We start from the raw sequence: 17,112 nt of genomic DNA, 5'->3' as shown, positions 1-17,112 counted from the left end.
GTATTCACTTTATAGGTTATTTGCAGGAAATATACAGCATATGAATAGATAAGTTCAACCTAAGGCACATTTGCAAACTTAGTGAAGTGTGTTGTTCCCTAATTATAGCCTCAACATTATGTTTTCTTTTAATTAAACATCAACCAATGTTTTATTTAAAATTTTTTGCTTTTTTTGAGAGTCGCCCATGGCACACCATTTCCAGGTAAATGATCCAGTGACATGCTCATGAACTGTGCTAGTTCTTCTCTGCTTCTGACGAGTTGTAGATCCTTGAATATGGCATTGGTGGGTGACTGGTTTCTTTGAGTTGCTTCCTTGCTCATGACCCAATGACTAGTATCAGAACACTTTGATCATAACTTTATTTTCTGTCACTCATTAATATTGTTTAATCTTTTAAAAGTGGAAAACTATTGGGATGGGACAGAATTTTCTGATGAATGATGTCTCCTTCAAAACTTTATTTAGTACATTACTTTAAAGATATAATAAAGAATGTCTAATAAACTGCAATCATAGAGGTGGAGTTGCATAATGGTAAAATCAGACATACTCTTAAAAACAGGCTTAGATCACTTAATATATATTAATATATACTGTTTGATTAAAGCTTTCTTGTGCTTTAAAATGAGCAGAATGAGGAAAGAATAAAAATCAAACAAGTTTATTTTTCTTTGAACATTTCGAATTTTGCCATGATGTCTATTCTGACAAGGCTGTGTTTAGCATACTTGATTCCATCCAAGTGTCTTCCCTGTCTGTTTCAAAGGGTGCCTAGAGTTAACCATATACTGTGGAGTGGAATCACATGTAGGTTAGATTGTGTCAGATTGGTAGACTCCTATCCCTGAAGGAGACAGAAAGCTAGCTACCTTCTACAAAAGAGTTTGACCGCCATCATTTTTTCTTTTTAATGGTTAATACACCAGTGATCATATTCAATAAATTTGGCCTTACTCGCTATGCTGCGGTTTCATAGAAGAAAACAAATCCTGACAGTACGGAAGGAGGCCACTTGGCCCATCATGTCAGCACTGACATATGAAGAGCATCCCACCCAAACCCAGCCCCTCATCGTGTCCTGTAACCCCACATCTGTCCTGGCTAATTCACCTAGCCAGCACATGTCTGGCCACTATGGGGTAATTTAGCATAGTCAATCACCTAACCTGTGCATCTCTGGACTGTAGGAAGAAACTAGAGCTCCTGGAGAAACCCATGCAGACACAGGGAGAACATACAAATCCCACACGGACAGTATACCAAGGGTGGAATTGAACAGGGGTCCCTGGCACTGTGAATTAGCAGTGCTAACCACCGAGCTGCTGTACCCCCCCTCCCACCCATTTCAGTTCATGACCTTTCAGTTATCTATTTGTGAACATAAATGCTGCAGTCCTGCACCATTTTTAATTGCTGACTGATTACATTTCTAAACAGAATGAGATTAACTGAATAACCTGGAGTGGGACAGTGCAAGGAACTCCAGTTTATTTGGCAGAGACACGCATCATAAACAAAAGAAAAAAGAATTCTTTAACAGAACTGGTTTTCTTACTGGATGCTCATTGTTTTAAAAATGGGGGTAGATCTTATGGAATGATGTTCATCTCAAATCATGTCTATGATTGTGTTCTGAAGTTCATGTGCAGATAGTAGATTGAAGAATGCACTAGATTGTGCTGTGGAATGTATTCTGTTTAATGTTCAGAGTTAGAAATTTAATGATGTTTATTTCACAGATTGTCATAAAAGTCGATTAAGGAGTTTTTAGATTTTCTAACCTTTGATTGGAAAAGTAGGCTTCTATTCTCTGAATTGTTGAGTTTCTCACCAGTAGGTGATTGTACCATGACGATACAATGTCAGGGATTGCTCATGTTCTGCTTTTGCCAATATTTCTTTTTTTTTTGTCTTTGCAAGGGTTCAAGTACCATTGGATTTGGTTTGGCTTACTAAATAGTACAAATCAATTAGGAGAAAGTGAGGACTGCAGATGCTGGAGGTCAGAGTTGAGAGTGTAGTGCTAGAAAAACACAGCAGGTCAGGCAGCATCCGAGGAGCAGGAGAATCGACGTTTTGGGCATAAGCCCTTCATCAGGCTATTGGCCAAAACGTAGATTCTCCTGCTTCTCAGATGCTGCCTGACTTGCTGTGTTTTTCAGCACTATACTCTCGATTTGTACAAATCAATGACTTGTAAATTAAATTTTTGTTTGGGTGTTTGTGTAAAGCTTATAGAATTAAAATATTTCCAAGATGGTGTACATGTAATAGGTTTTGAGTTAAATTTTGTATGTTACTGGAATTGAGAGAAAAGATTGAGTAGGTTCTTTTTCATTGGTATATAATTGAGGTAAGAGTCGCCTTAATGGGGATATTTATACTTGCAGACATGGGGATGCTGCCTATTCTTGGTGAGTCCAGAACAAGGAGACAAAAATACTAAATCACAATTAACACATCAAATAAATAATTTAACTAGAACGTCTTTTTGTAGAGCATGGTGTCAGGTGGATCAAATTGCTAAATTTGGCTGAAATAGATACTATTCATACAATAAGGAGGAGGCTTAATAAATGAAGGAAAAGGGAGTAAAGGGCTAAAAGGGAGCACTCACAAAAGTGGTTTGTCTAGGAGAAAAATAGGTGGGCAGCATAGACAGCCCAGTGCCTCAGTGGTTAGCACTACTACCTCATAGTGCCAAGGACCCAGGTTCGATTCCATCCTTGGGTGACCGTCTGTGTGGAGTTTGCATATTCTCCCTGTGTCTCTTTGGGTTTCCACTGGGTTCCAGTTTCCTCCTTCAGGTTATGTGGATTGGCCATGCTAAATAGTCCATTGTGTACACAGGTGGATTAGCCCTGGGAAATGGGGGGTTACGGGGATAAGGTAGAGGGCTGGGTCTTTGCACTGCCTGTGTAGACTTAATGGGCTAAATGGCATCTTTCTGCACTGTAGGGATTCTATTATTATATTATTTTACACAAACATAAATATCTGTATGAGCTCAACATCCTGTCTCCCATGATATGCACTGATTATCAAGCTCAGCGAGCTAACTTACATACTTATGCGCTGATTATGTTTAACTTCATTGTAAAGAATGCTGCTGTGACTAAAAATGTCTTAACTACGAATGAAATGGAACAATTCCTTCCTGGCCTACTTTTACTGAAATTACGAATGAATTTATGGTAAAGGTACATGTGATTTTGTTGTAAATGATAGATAAAATGCTCCCTGTTAAGCTGACAGGCTATAGAGAATGCATTGATCATGCCCAATCTGTTTTTCCATTTTTTAGGGTGGTGTCAACATTTCATGCACTGGTGGTTGGGCTGTTGAGTCTGTATTTGCTGTGGTTTGATGATGCAGTTAATGCCAATCCTATCTGGTAAGATACCTACTTAAGCTAGGCTTGGTTACCTGACTTCCTGAATTTCTGTGGCTGGAAGTGTGTTGCAAAGTGAGGCATCTTTTAAAGAAACACTGAGAAATTGTTGCATTTTCCTTTGTCCCTAAATTTACCAGCATCATGCCTTCTGTTACAACGATGGTGCTGGTACTATCCCCTTGTAAAAGTCATGAATCTCCTAGTGAGCAAAAAGGAAGATTTCAAGTTCTGATATCTCTCCTATAATGAACAAATTTAAAACTAATGTGGTCAGACATTTCTTAACAGGTACATACACTAAACTTTAAAAAAAAGTGTGCTTTCATATTAATGACTAATTATTTATTTCTTTAATTATTTCTCCTGGCCGTGTCAAGTCAAAACATCCAAGCCCTTTGAAATTAGTTTCACTCAGCCTGAGACGACCAGATCTGACTTGGACCTGCAAGGCCAGTCCCAGCAACTCCTTGTTCCTTTAGTCTCAAAGTCCTGTTTTTCTGTTGTCTTTATTTGAACAAACCATGAAACCATATCAGCACCCTGCTTGGCTGCAAACATGGAAACAGTCTTTCTCTGCTCTTCATAGCAGTTGATTTGCTTCTCCACACAGCATTTATCAGTTTTGTCTGTTTCTATTTTTGTTTAAAAATAAAAACTGCTTCAGGATTGATTTGTGTCACTTGGTAAAAACAATTACTGCAGATGCTGGAAACCAGATTCTGGATTAGTGGTGCTGGCAGAGCACAGCAGTTCAGGCAGCATCCGAGGAGCAGCGATAAAGGGCTGATGAAGGGCTTTTGCCCGAAACGTCAATTTCGCTGCTCCTTGGATGCTGCCTGAACTGCTGTGCTCTGCTAGCATCACTAATCCAGAATTGTGTGACTTGGTATTTCAATGGATTCCAGATCAGATATTAAAGGATACATTTCACAGCATAACCACCTTGTCTAGTCCAGCATTCAAAGCACCATAGTGCTAATTTAACCTAAACTAGTATCTTAAAATGTAGTACTAAAATATACATAAAATATATATGAAATCAAAAAGGCAAATGGAGCATTGGCATTTACAATTATAATATAATTATAAAGGGGAGAAAGCTTTGCCAAGAACTAATAACAGAGTATAGCTGAAGTACTGAGAGTTCTGGTCGCTGTTCTTTAGGACATATTACCACTGGAAGGAGGAGAATAAAGATTGTATCAGGAGTCCAGGATGTTACCATGCCTCTAATAGTTGGTTTCTAAACACCCATCGCACAGATCCGGTTGGTGTTTCCTGAATTATGCAAGTTTAGTTTGCTTTTTGGGTGGGAAGTGAAGGTTTGAGATTTTGAAAAGGACTAATGGGATAGATGAAGAGAGATTTATTAGATTAGATTAGATTAGATTTACAGTGTGGAAACAGGCCCTTCGGCCCAACAAGTCCACACCGACCCGCCGAAGCGAAACCCACCCATACCCCTACATTTACCCCTTACCTAACACTACGGGCAATTTAGCATGGCCAATTCACCTGACCCGCACATCTTTGTGACTGTGGGAGGAAACCGGAGCACCCGGAGGAAACCCACACTGACACGGGGAGAACGTGCAAACTCCACACAGTCAGTCGCCTGAGACGGGAATTGAACCCGGGTCTTCAAGCGCTGTGAGGCAGCAGTGCTAACCACTGTGCCACCGTGCCGCTGGCGGGGACTCTGGAACAAGGGGACATGACAAAATCATTCACATTATTTCAGAGCAATATTATGGATCCCTATAATGAGCAAAGATAGTAACATCTTGAATTGTAACTCATCAGTAGATTTTTAGCCAAAGCCATTCAGAAATATGAAGCCAAAATTGAGTTAAAGTCAAGATTCAGTCATGGTTTTGTTGAATTGTGGTACAACCTTGAGGATTTGAGTAGTCCTACTATTATATCGAAAAAAATAATGAATAATGTAACTCAAGTTCCCAGTATTCTTCAGGTTGATGTATATGCTTTTATTTAAAATGTCAATAGTTAACAAAGTCACAAACTAACTGGAAGATATCAACACTCAGCAATGAGGCCAACTTGGCGAATAAGTATGAGAAGGAGAGCTAATTTTCAGTTTAAAAAGACATTGATGTTTTAGTTTACTCTGGTGTTTTCCTTTAAAGTTAGAACTTGATCTAAACTTGCTAGGGATCCAAACACAAAACAACCACAAATCATTTAAGTAATTCCTACTTCATGCTAGTTTAGCTGACAAAAAAGATTGCAATATAAAATATTATTTTTTTCCCTTCTGAATTTTGAGCATTAATGACAAATGTCAATTTTTTTTTAAAGAAGATATATTAAATTTGACAACACAAAATGTTGAATGATCTCAAAATTATTGCCAAGTCTCAATTCAAATATCAAATAATTAGTTTGGAGATTAAAACGCTGAGGTGAAAACTGTGGACAAAAACTTTTCATTTATGTTTGCCAGTTGACCCAAATGCACATATGCCCTTTCAGCAAGGAACTAATGCAGTGTAAAGATCCCATGCAGAGAGTACCATTACTAAACAGTTTATTTTTTGCAAAATATAACCTTCAGCTTCTTGTTACTTGCAGGGGTGACCCTACACTGGTTAAATTAAATGTTGGTCTAACTACAGGCTACCTCATTTCAGGTGAGTACTTTTCATCTGAAGGATTTTCTTTTGCCAAATGCTTTTCATAACCAGAATATTTTGTAATTGCTTGGAATTATAGCAACATCTAAATTTGGTTCGGAACTAAGACATAAAGGGGCCCTAATTCACAATGAGGTCAGATTTAGATGGTATTACAGTAGTGCTTTGACATACGAATGACCCCGTTCACAAACAAATCGGTTTACGAACAGAATTGTACGTAAAATTTTGCTTCAACGTACGAATGAAGGTACGAACGCAAAAAGCCCGTGTATGACCACATGGTTTCATTGTTCTGCTTTGCTACGCGCTTGTTGAATGCAAAAACTCTCGGGGCCCCACCTGATCTCATCCAGTTTGTCTTTGGCGCGTGCGCAGTGAACAGCCATCCAAGCATTCTTACGCTATCCGAACAATGGGAAAAATTGATTCAGTTCGCGAACTTTTGAGTTTATGAATTGGGTCCCGGAACAGATTAAGTTCGTAAGTCGAGGCGCTACTGTATTTGTGTAATGGAAATTTCTGATTTGGTTCTCTTTCTCTCCTTGAAAAATCCCACTAAAAATACAAGGCTTGTTATAAAGAACATGTAGTGTTGCTGATGCTGGATTAAGATTTCAGTCATAAAAATGCAAAATGCTTCATGAGCATTTGTAAAAATATGATTTCTATTTGGGTAAATGACTGACATTTCAGGCTGGTTGAAAGATATATAGCCCAATTGTCCAATCTGGGTAAAAACAATGACTGCAGATGCTGGAAACCAGATTCTGGATCAGTGGTGCTGGAAGAGCACAGCAGTTCAGGCAACATCCTTATTCCAATTGTCCAATCTGTCTGTCTTTGGTTGTCTGTGTATCTTCAAATTGGTAGGCTGTGATGAGGGGAATGTTGTAATGACCCATGCCTGGTCCTGGAAAAGACAAGAAGTAATACATCTATATATGCTGATTGTACAAAACTAGGTAAGATAAGCTGGGTGGAGGAGACACAGACGGCAAAGAGACATGTAAAAGTTAAATTACTGGGTAATAAGGTGGTGGATGGAATATAATGCATGTGGTGTGAAGTTATTCACTTCAGTTGTCAGAATAGAAACTAGAATTTTTTAAAAAAGCTGTAAGACTTGTAAATGTTGGTGTTCATGGGGACTCAGATGTGTGTGTGTATACAAGGAACACACAGCAAGCAATTGTGAAGGCAAATGACATTGGTCTCTTTTTATTCTAAGAAAGTTGGTGCATTGAATAAAGAAGTCTCACTGCAACATTGCAAGTCATTCGTGAGGCTTCATTTATCTTTTGTAGTTTTGGACTCCATATTTAGGAAATATTGAGATCAATAATTAAGAAAGAGCTAGATAAATGTTCAGATTGAAAAGGCACCAAGAGATAGGGATAAAAGAAAGGAACACAGTGTTGAGATAGGGGATTAGCCACGATCCTGGTGAATCATGGAGTGGTCTTGAAGGGCCAAATACCCACTCCTCCTACAATCTGCTTTTCCATGAGATTGGTGGCAGTATTGGTGGGGTTCACTGAATTGGTCCTTGGTCTGAAGGGGAGTTCTCCTGTGATGAGAAGCTGTGCAACACTTTGAAGAATGAGAGCTGACCTCCTTGGAACATACAAGATTCTCAAGGGGCTTGAGATGGAAGGTGTTGAGAGATTGCTTCTGTTGGTGAGGAAATCTAAAATGGACGCAGCCTTGGGATAAGCAGACAATCATTTTGGATTGAAATGCAAAGAAATCTCTTGGCTGAAATGGTTGTAAATCTTTGAAATTATCTACCAGGTGGTTGTGGATGGTCTGTCATGAACATACAAGACTGGGATTGAAGGACTTTGGTCTCTCAGGAAGTCGAAGCATATGAGGAGCAGTGGTGGGGATGGGAAATGGCTAGAAGAGAGCAAGGGTGGGGAGGAAGTAGAATTGAATAATTGTCATTTTCAATGGGGGAGTAGATTTGAGGGACTGCAGGCTCTCCTCCTATTTCTTGTGTAGTTGTTCTTGTATATTTCCAACATTTGACGTTCTAGTTTTATCGCTACTAAAACTACTACTCTTCAAAAAATCCTTACAACTTCTGTAAACTAAGGTTTACTTTTAACAGACCTGAGATGTTTCTTGATTAATGTAGATTAGATTCCCTACAGTGTAGAAACATGCCCTTCAGCCCAACAAGTCCACACCGATCTCTGAAGAGTAACCCACCCAGACCCATGCCTGACTAATGCACCTAACCATGGACAATTTAGCATGGCCAGTTCACCTGACCTGCCCATCTTTGGACTGTGAGAGGAAACTGGAGCACCCGGAGGAAACCCATGCAGACACGGGGTGAGCATGCAAACTCCACACAGACAGTCGCCCGAAGCAGGAACTGAACCTGAGTCCTGGCATTGTGAGGCAGCAGTGTGAACCACTGAGCCACAGTGATATTTTAATAAAAGCTATAGTCTTATTTCCCCCTCCCCCCCCGTTAAATCTTGTTGTAAGGATGCAATTTTGTCCATCTTTAAGAGTTCTATTTTAGAAAAATGGCTTTTTCACCTTTATTTTTCATGGCATGTGGGTGTTGCTGGCACATTTGTTGCCCAAACCTAACTACCCTTTAGTAGCTTGCTTAATCATTGGGCAATTAAGAGTGATCCATATTGCTGTGGGTCTGGAATCACCTGTAAGCTAGACCAGGTAAGGACAGATGAATTCTCTCCTGAAAGGACATTTGTGAACCAGATAATCCGTGGTGGTTGTTCTGATTGCTGCCACTGCGATTACCGTTATTTGATATTCCAGATTTATTGACCAAATCTTAAATTCCACTGTCTACCTTAGTGGGATTTGAATCCATCTTCCCATAACACTAGCTTAGGCCTCTGGCTTACTAGTCTAGTGACATTACCACTATGCAACCTCCACATAATTTCTGTAAATCAAAATTTGAATGCTGTAATTTTAGAATTGATTTACATTAAACCTTTTCTTATTGCTGCTGTGTAGGAGACACAGAAAAATTTCTTGCTATTTGTCTTAGCAAAAATGCCTGAATCAGAAAAACTTGATACCATAATCTTTCTCCGGTTGTCCTCTGTTCGAGGTCCTGTGAACATAGGCATTTTTGTTTGTATCTTTTAGGAATATTTGAATGGAGGCAGTGTTAGTGAGGGAAGAGAAGAATGAAGCAATGCTATTTTTTAATGATCATTTTAGCTCCAAAAGGGTTTTGTGAATTAAATGATTTGGTTAAGGAAATGTGATTGCAGTCCATGATGATTTAAATGTCGATGATTGACGTACTGATTTAACACTGTTACATGTCTGTCCCTAAAGCGATACTGCTTTCAATGTAAGGAATTCACTGCTTGCTGTCCATATAATTGCAAGTATTTTTTACTGTTTGTTGCAATGTTGTGTCAAATATTGCTTGTTGATAGGTTGATAGAAGTTTGGCAGTTCAGGACAGTGAGCAGTTTTCATGCACACAAGCAAACAGCCAAAAATACGAGTGATTTAACAAATCTACCACCACATTAGTGTTGCTTGAAATCAATGGCAAATGAAACAACTTTTCAAAGCTGGTCCTATTTCAACTAGGACATTTTGTACATATCCCATGTTGCGTTTCCAGCATTTGTACTTTGCTCTTTTTATGTCATTGTTTAAAAATGTGACCGTTTAGAATACTGGGTTCAGTTCGCCCTGCTATAGGAAAGATGTTGTGAAACTTGATAGGGTTCAGAAAAGATTTGCAAGAATGTTGTCAAGGTTGGAATATTGGAGCTATAGGGAGAGGCTGAACAGGCTGGGGCTGTTTTTCCTGGAGCGTCAGAGGCTGAGGGGTGAAGTTAAAGGTTTATAAAATGATAAGGGGCCCGGATAGGGTGAAGAGCCAAGGATAGGGGAGTCCAAAACTAGAGGGCATGGGTTTAAGGTAAGAGGGGAAAGATTATAAAAGAGAGATGAGGGCAATTTTTTCATGCAGAGGGTGGTGCGTGTATGCAGTGAGCTGCCAGAAGAATCAATGGAGGCTGACACAATTGCAACATTTAACAGGAATCTGGATGGGTACATAAATAGGAAAGGTTTGGTTCAAATGCTGGCAAAGTTGGACAGAAGGGTCTGTTTTATCAGTCCGAATAAAGCATACAGAATTGGGTGTCGTGCTAATGATGTAACATTGACTTCTGTTGCAGCATTAAATAATTTTGATTCTTTAAATCATATCCTAAAAATAACAGATATTACAAGAAACTAATCCATTGCTATTTATATTTGCAGTCGAAGGCCATTTGTTGGGAGTGAATAGAATTCCACTAATCCCAATATTGTGTTGATACTGCACTTGAAAAGGAATCATTTTGACATCACTTGGGTCCACCCAATTAATAGGACTTTGTTGGAGGGCATAGAGAACTACACATAGGAGGCATTTAGCTTTTATGTGGAGTGTAATTTCTTTGTCATGACTGGGCAAATATCCTTTCTGCCAATGTTGTTGAAGTGTGGATGTGCACTTTTTTAAACATGCTTTGGTAGCCCATATAGTACTTAATGGAAGTGTCCTAAACAGTATTATTCAGTGACATTCTCTTTGTTAGACAGTGTTTAAGGCATTGTTTTGGGATAGGTGTGATAATTGCTATTTTCAAGAAGTTTAACAAAGGTGCTTGGGCAAATTCAATGTATCGGACAGGTTAGGGAAGTGTGTAAAGAAGTTGCAGATGGAGTACAATGTGGGGAAGTGTGAGGTCATGCATTATGGTAGGAAGAATACAGGCATGGACTATTTTCAAAATGGGGAGAAAATTCAGAAGTCTGAAGACCAAACAGACTTGGAAGTCCTAGTCCAGGATTCTCTCAAGATAAACTTGCAAATTGAGTCAGTAGTTGGAAAGGCAAATGCAATGATGGCATTTATTTTGAGATGACTTGAATATAAAAGCAGGGATGTACTTCTGAGGCTCAAGAAGGCTCTGGTCAGACCTCATTGTGTGCAGTTTAAGGTTCCGTATCTCAGGAAGGATGCACTGGTCTTGGAGCGTGTTCAGAGGAGGTTCACGAGGATGGTCCCAGGAATGAAGAGCTTAATATTTGAGGAATATTTAAGGACTCTGGCTCTATACTCGATGAAGTTTCGAAGAATGAGGTGGGGGGGGTGGAGGAATCTAATTGAAACATACAGAATACTGAATGGCTTGGAGAAGGAACTCCTTTGCATCTCTGCTTTAAGTGAGTGTACCTAGTTCACGATTCCCCCACTAGTAGAAACATCTTCTCAACATCTACCCTATTAAACTCCTTCTGCATCTCACATGTTTCAGTGCGATAAATCTTCGAAATTTGAATGAATGAAGGCCTGATCTGTTTAGTCATTCATGGTAAGTCACCCCTGTTATCCCAGGCATCAACCCAGTGAATCTCTTTGGAGCTGCTTCCAATGCCAGTATATCCTTTCTTAAATACCAAACCTGTATACAGTACTCCAAGGCAGCATCACCGAGACCTCCTTCCAGTATTTTTAAACTCCGGCCCTGAACACTTTTGCCTTTAATTACTTGTTTCACCTGTATGCAATTTGTTTTTGTTTCACATACAAGAATATTCAGATTCCAGATGTGCAGAAGGGTTAGTGGACTCGGAACATTAACTCTGCTTTTTTTTTCCACAGATACTGCTAGAGCTGCTGAGTCTCTGCTTTATGTTAACATCCATACTGCTCTTTTTTTCTGTGTGGCGTCTCTCTCTATTTTAATTTGAATCTTCTCTTTTGTTTTGATTCGTCCTACCAAATTGCATGATCTTTCACTTGCCTATATTAACTGCTAAGTTTTTGCCCACTCACTCACTTATCTTATCTCCATACAGACTCCTCATGTCCTTATCAAAATGTGTCATCCCACCTATTTTTGTATACTCAGCAAATTTGGATTGATTACCTCTCAATCTTCTGAGTCCTAAATATAGATATTAAATAATTGAGGCCTTAAAACAGTTGAATATAATTCAAGACTAAGATGAACAGATTTTTGATTAGTAAGGGTGCTGGAGGGAAGCAGGAATGTGGAGTTGAGGTGTATCCAATCAGCCATGATCCTATTGAATGGTGGAGCAGATTTGATAGGTCAAACGATTGGCAGGTAGCTCTTCTATCATGCAGTGGTTGTGTTCTTGTGCAACTCTGCATTATAGAAAAATCACGCTTTAGAAACAGTGCTTAAACTGTTGGCAATATAATTGTGTTAGAGCCAACACATGTTTTAAAAGTTTGCACTTCAGAAATAATGTCGGCAATTCATCATCGCATTATAGTGAATTCACGCTAATGAAATGTGAGTTATAGCAGAACAAACTGTACTTATGCTTCTACACTTTATGGTTTATTGTGTGGTCAACTGTTTGCAATGAATCTGTTTTAAAAGCTGCTGTAAATTTGTTTGAGCAACTGAATAAGCCTCTGGACCACATCTAATCTCTTTTTAATTTTGGTTTTATGTTGTTTTTCTAGATTTCCTACTTATTTTATGGTATTGGGAAGCAATCGGAGACATATATTTTATTATCCACCATTCAACAGCGCTATATGCTTACTACTATGTACTGGTGAGTGCCGTATTAGACAATAGCAATATTTGTGGGCAAGAAAGGACCAAGGGAAAACAGCGACAGACCTTTGCTTTAGCCAGCAATAACCAATTGTTACAGTGATTGAATTAATTTTGTGCCAACCACTGAATTGAGTTTAAGTACTTTCTGAATTGTTGTGCTAGTGACTTTGTAAAGATTACCATCATAGGAATTGAATTTTCTTTAAGCTACCTGTGTACTTTACCCTCTGGTTTACTGCAAAAAAGGAAATTGCATTTACCTATCAGATGTCCCAAACATCCCAAAGCATTTCACAGGTAATGATATTTCTTATAGGAATGGCCATTGTGAAAAAATATTATATATCCCTTTTGTGTGATAAAATAGTGTGGACAATTTATTAGTTCCACCTGTGCATTTCTACTTTCTCTCCTGGACTAACAATTGAGTTATTAGATTGAAAATTTAAAGTTGTAAATGTTTAATAAAACCTTTAGAGTCAAAAGTCAATCATTTCTGAACCATTGAACTGGGCTGCCATTTGCTATCACTTATTGGTAATATACAGGTACTCTGCATTTTAAAGTTGCCCAGTTTTAGCATTGTTTCACTTTAACATTGGTAAGTTATTAGATTGAGAAATTTTACTGAGCGTTGAGACTGGTTATCAAGTTGTTCACAGCAGAACATCAGTGTTTGACCTGATTGATGCAAATTTGCCACATCTCCAGTATCTGCCACTTGTGGCCTCTTTGCAAGTGTCATACCACTGCCTGTGATGCGCAGTAGGAACCTTTCCACCCACTGGAGTGCATACTATCTTATGGAGCTGCCACTTGACTATAAACGTAACATCACCACCTCATGGACTCAGGGTAAGTCCCTGCATGAGAACCGACTGCAGGGTGCCAGTCACTTCCAAGATCAGCAGCTCCTAGTCCCATGGCCTGTGACATGATGACGCTACATAGCTTAACAGACCCGTGACACCTCCTCCCCCTCCCCCTCCCCTCGTCAGGAACAAGTGACAGTCTCAGCCAACAGCCTGATGAATGAAGGATCCAGATCCCAACCCCCCACCCTCACTCTGGTTCACAGTCAGAGAGTCCATTGCAGAATGTACTGGAAGTTATGAGTGTTGCATTTCTCTCTCAAGCAGGTTTTTATTTTGTGTTATTTGAGTGACTAAATTCTTACATTTAAATGTTAAATTCAAGGACTACCTTTCAACTTACAGGGTGCAGGTATAATCTTTCCTCTTTGCTAAGTAAGGGCCTCAGCTTAAACTCTTCATTCAAAACCTTTTCTCTGAGAGCCGTGATCTTCAGGAATGTTTTCACTGATGTGAAGTGAGGACAATCCATACGGTGCACTGCGTAATACTCTCCCCATTGATTCGCAAGGTTCAAGGCCCATTTCAGATTATCAGCATCAAACGTTTTGACCTCCAGCACAGTACTCAGGACATGCACTACACTGGTGAAGGTTCTTTCTTTCAGATGAGGTTTCTGAAACCAAGCTCTCCCTTTGTGCCATTTCCCGAGTTATCACCAGCATCCTGATCAACATTTATTCTTCAATCACTATCGCAGAAAGTAACAAATTTATATGGTTGTTACCATGTTGTGTTTTGAGGGTATTTGCACAAATTGGCTGCTGCTGTTCTTACAGCAGTGACCAGACTTCATAAAGTTCATAGTTCCTTCACAATAGAGTCGCAGCTAGATAAGATAGTGAAGAAGGCATTTGGTATGCTTTCCTTTATTGGTCAGAATACTGAGTTGGGAGATCATGTTGTGGCTGTACAGGATGTTGGTTAGGCCACTTTTGGAATATTGCATGCAATTCTGGTCTCCTTCCTATCAGAAGGGTGTTGTGAAACTTGAAAGGGTTCAGAAAAGATTTACAAGGATGTTGCCAGGGTTGGAGAATTTGAGCTAGAGGGAGAGGCTGAATAGGCTGGGGCTGTTTCCCTGGAGCATCAGAGGCTGAGAGTGACGTGATAGAAGTTTATAAAATCATGAGGGGCATGGATAGGATTAGTATGCAAGATTTTTTCCCTGGAATGGGGGAGTCCAGAACTAACGGACATAGGTTTAGAGTGAGCAGGGAAAGATATAAAAGAGACCTAAGGGGCAACTTTTTCATGCAGAGGGTAGTGCTAGTACAATTGCAGCATGTAAGAGGCATCTCAATTGTATATGAATAGGAAGGATTTAAAGCAATATGGACTAAGTGCTGGCAAATGGGACTCAATTAGATTAGGATATCTAGTCGGCATGGACGAGTTGGACCAAAGGATCTGTTTCCATGCTGTACTTCTCTATGACTCAAAGGCCCTATAATTGGTTGGAAAGCACTTTGGGGCATCTGGTAGTTGTAAAACAAATGCAACAGAAATGCAAAATTTTTAGTCATTTCATTAATATTGTTAATTGCTTTTCCTATTTGACACTAGCATTCCACAGTATTAACACACAATATTCTTATAAAAGTAATTCCTGAGCATTTGACAGGAATTGATTATCCTTTAGTAATATACTGCAGGACTGCAGGAAAGGGTCAACAGGCCAGGCAGAATCTGTGGGGAGAGGCACGAGTGAATGTTTCCAAGATGGCTGACCTCTTATTACACCAAAGGAAAACACTAACAAGCTTGTGGTGCAGCTCTGAAGAAGAGTCGCTGGACTTGAAATGGGTATCTCTGCTTTCTCCTCACAGATGCTACCAGATCTGCTGAGTTTCTCCAGCAATTGGTTTTTATTTCAGATCTTCAGCATCCACAATTCTTTGTTTTATTATGTTGTGGTGTAATGTGTTGGTGTTGACATGTAGTTTTTGAATTAGATTACCCTGTGCTTTAGATTGAAGACCCATATTCAGGCATGACAAAGACATGTCCAGCCCAGCTGAGCCTGAAAGCACGTAGTTGACATAACTATGTTACAGTATAATCAAATAAAGACCCGACACAGTCATGCATATTCAGCTGTATAAGCCGATGTTCCTGACCTTTCCACCCCAAGTTTACCCTACAGTGAAGAAAGAGGCCAATTTTCCCCATTGAGTCTGTACCAAACTTCTGAAGAGCACCCCACCCAGACCCACCCCTTCCACACTGTCCCCATAACACTGCATTTACCATGATTAACCCACCTAATCTCCATATCTCTGGACACATATGAGCAATTTTGCATGGTCAGTCCACCTAACCTGCCCATCCTTGAACTGTGGGAGGAAACTGGAGTACCCGTGTAGACACTGGGAGAATGTGCAAACTCCACACAGACAGTCACTCAAGGCTCGAATTGAACCAGTAAGGCAACATTGCTAACCACTGAGCCACTGTGCCACCCACTGTTCCACTGGCAGGATCTAGCTACCAAAAGCATAGATAAGGCTGTTTGTTTTATAAGAATGAATCTGGGATGTTCGGTCCTCTGAATTTTAAGCATTCTGGTGAAGCATGGGCAAGAAAACGACTCGCGCATTACCACCTCTTCCTGTCCCTCAGCTGTTGACAAATGGCGCTGTGATACAGTTCATAGGCTACAACTAGAGTCAGCGGTAAGGCCCTGATGGCAGGCTGGAAATCTGGGGTAGTCCTCCCATGACCTTTTCCAGGAGCATGTGTGCGATTTTATACTAATCGGGGAAGTAACTGCCTAGCATCAGGGCTTTGGTCCCTTTAATGATGGAGATCCGACAGCCTAGTGCTGCCAGATGGATGGAGGACGGTCGACTCTTCAATTCCAGCAGCAGCTCCCATCGTGAGCTCAGTGGGGACCAACGGAGCATGCTAATGGGAATGGGAAGTAGGTGGGCTGCTTAAAGGTCTGTATCAGCCTTCGAGTGGGAAGGCTGTCCTCCACTTCCTTTGCCCCTGACTGAATCATGCAGGTGGGAAAACAACTAGCCACCTCCACCACTCAAAAAAAAAATCTTCCCTCCCAGCCTATTCCCATGGGCCTTGTCTTTTGTGCTAAAGTACTTGGCTTCCCAATCATGGACATCCATGGTGAATATTCTGGGGTTTGTTCGCTCTGGCCAAATGAAGACAAATCTTCCAGCCTCCTTCTAAGACCTGTGACCTAGGTCTCTGGTGAACGTAGGAGACAGGAGAAAGTGTGGGTCTCTAATCCATTCAGGCCTCCTGTGCATTTCATCTAGATCATGACTAAACTTGCACCTCATTGTCACTTTCCGGTACCCCTTGATTTTGTGTATCTAGAAATTAGATTACTTACTTACAGTGTGGAAACAGGCCCTTCAGCCCAACAAGTCCACACCGACCCTCCGAAGAGCAACCCACCCAGGCCCATTCCCCTACATTTACCCCTTCAACTAACACTACGGGCTATTTAGCATGGCCAGTCACCTAACCTGCACATTTTGGATTGTGGGAGGAAACCAGAGCACCCGGAGGAAACCCACGCAGACACGGGGAGAATGTGCAAACTCCACACAGAC

The 17,112-nt window shown here is 40.3% G+C and overlaps 1 protein-coding gene across 1 annotated transcript in view; it reads left to right on the top strand.

Moving 5' to 3' along the window:
• The window catches only part of tlcd4a (TLC domain containing 4a), a 54,113-nt gene that overhangs the window by 11,833 nt on the left and 25,168 nt on the right, over positions 1-17,112 (top strand). Inside the window, exons 4-6 of the mRNA XM_060830573.1 lie at positions 3,311-3,400; positions 5,993-6,051; positions 12,563-12,657. Coding sequence (XP_060686556.1) covers positions 3,311-3,400; positions 5,993-6,051; positions 12,563-12,657 — 244 coding nt within the window. The remainder of the gene's footprint in view (positions 1-3,310; positions 3,401-5,992; positions 6,052-12,562; positions 12,658-17,112) is intronic.

The sequence above is a fragment of the Hemiscyllium ocellatum genome, chromosome 9 (genome assembly GCF_020745735.1).
Source record: "Hemiscyllium ocellatum isolate sHemOce1 chromosome 9, sHemOce1.pat.X.cur, whole genome shotgun sequence".
Taxonomy (NCBI): Eukaryota; Metazoa; Chordata; class Chondrichthyes; order Orectolobiformes; family Hemiscylliidae; genus Hemiscyllium; species Hemiscyllium ocellatum.
The sequence above is the reverse complement of the archived record's forward strand: the minus strand, read 5'-3'. Positions and strand labels throughout refer to the sequence as shown.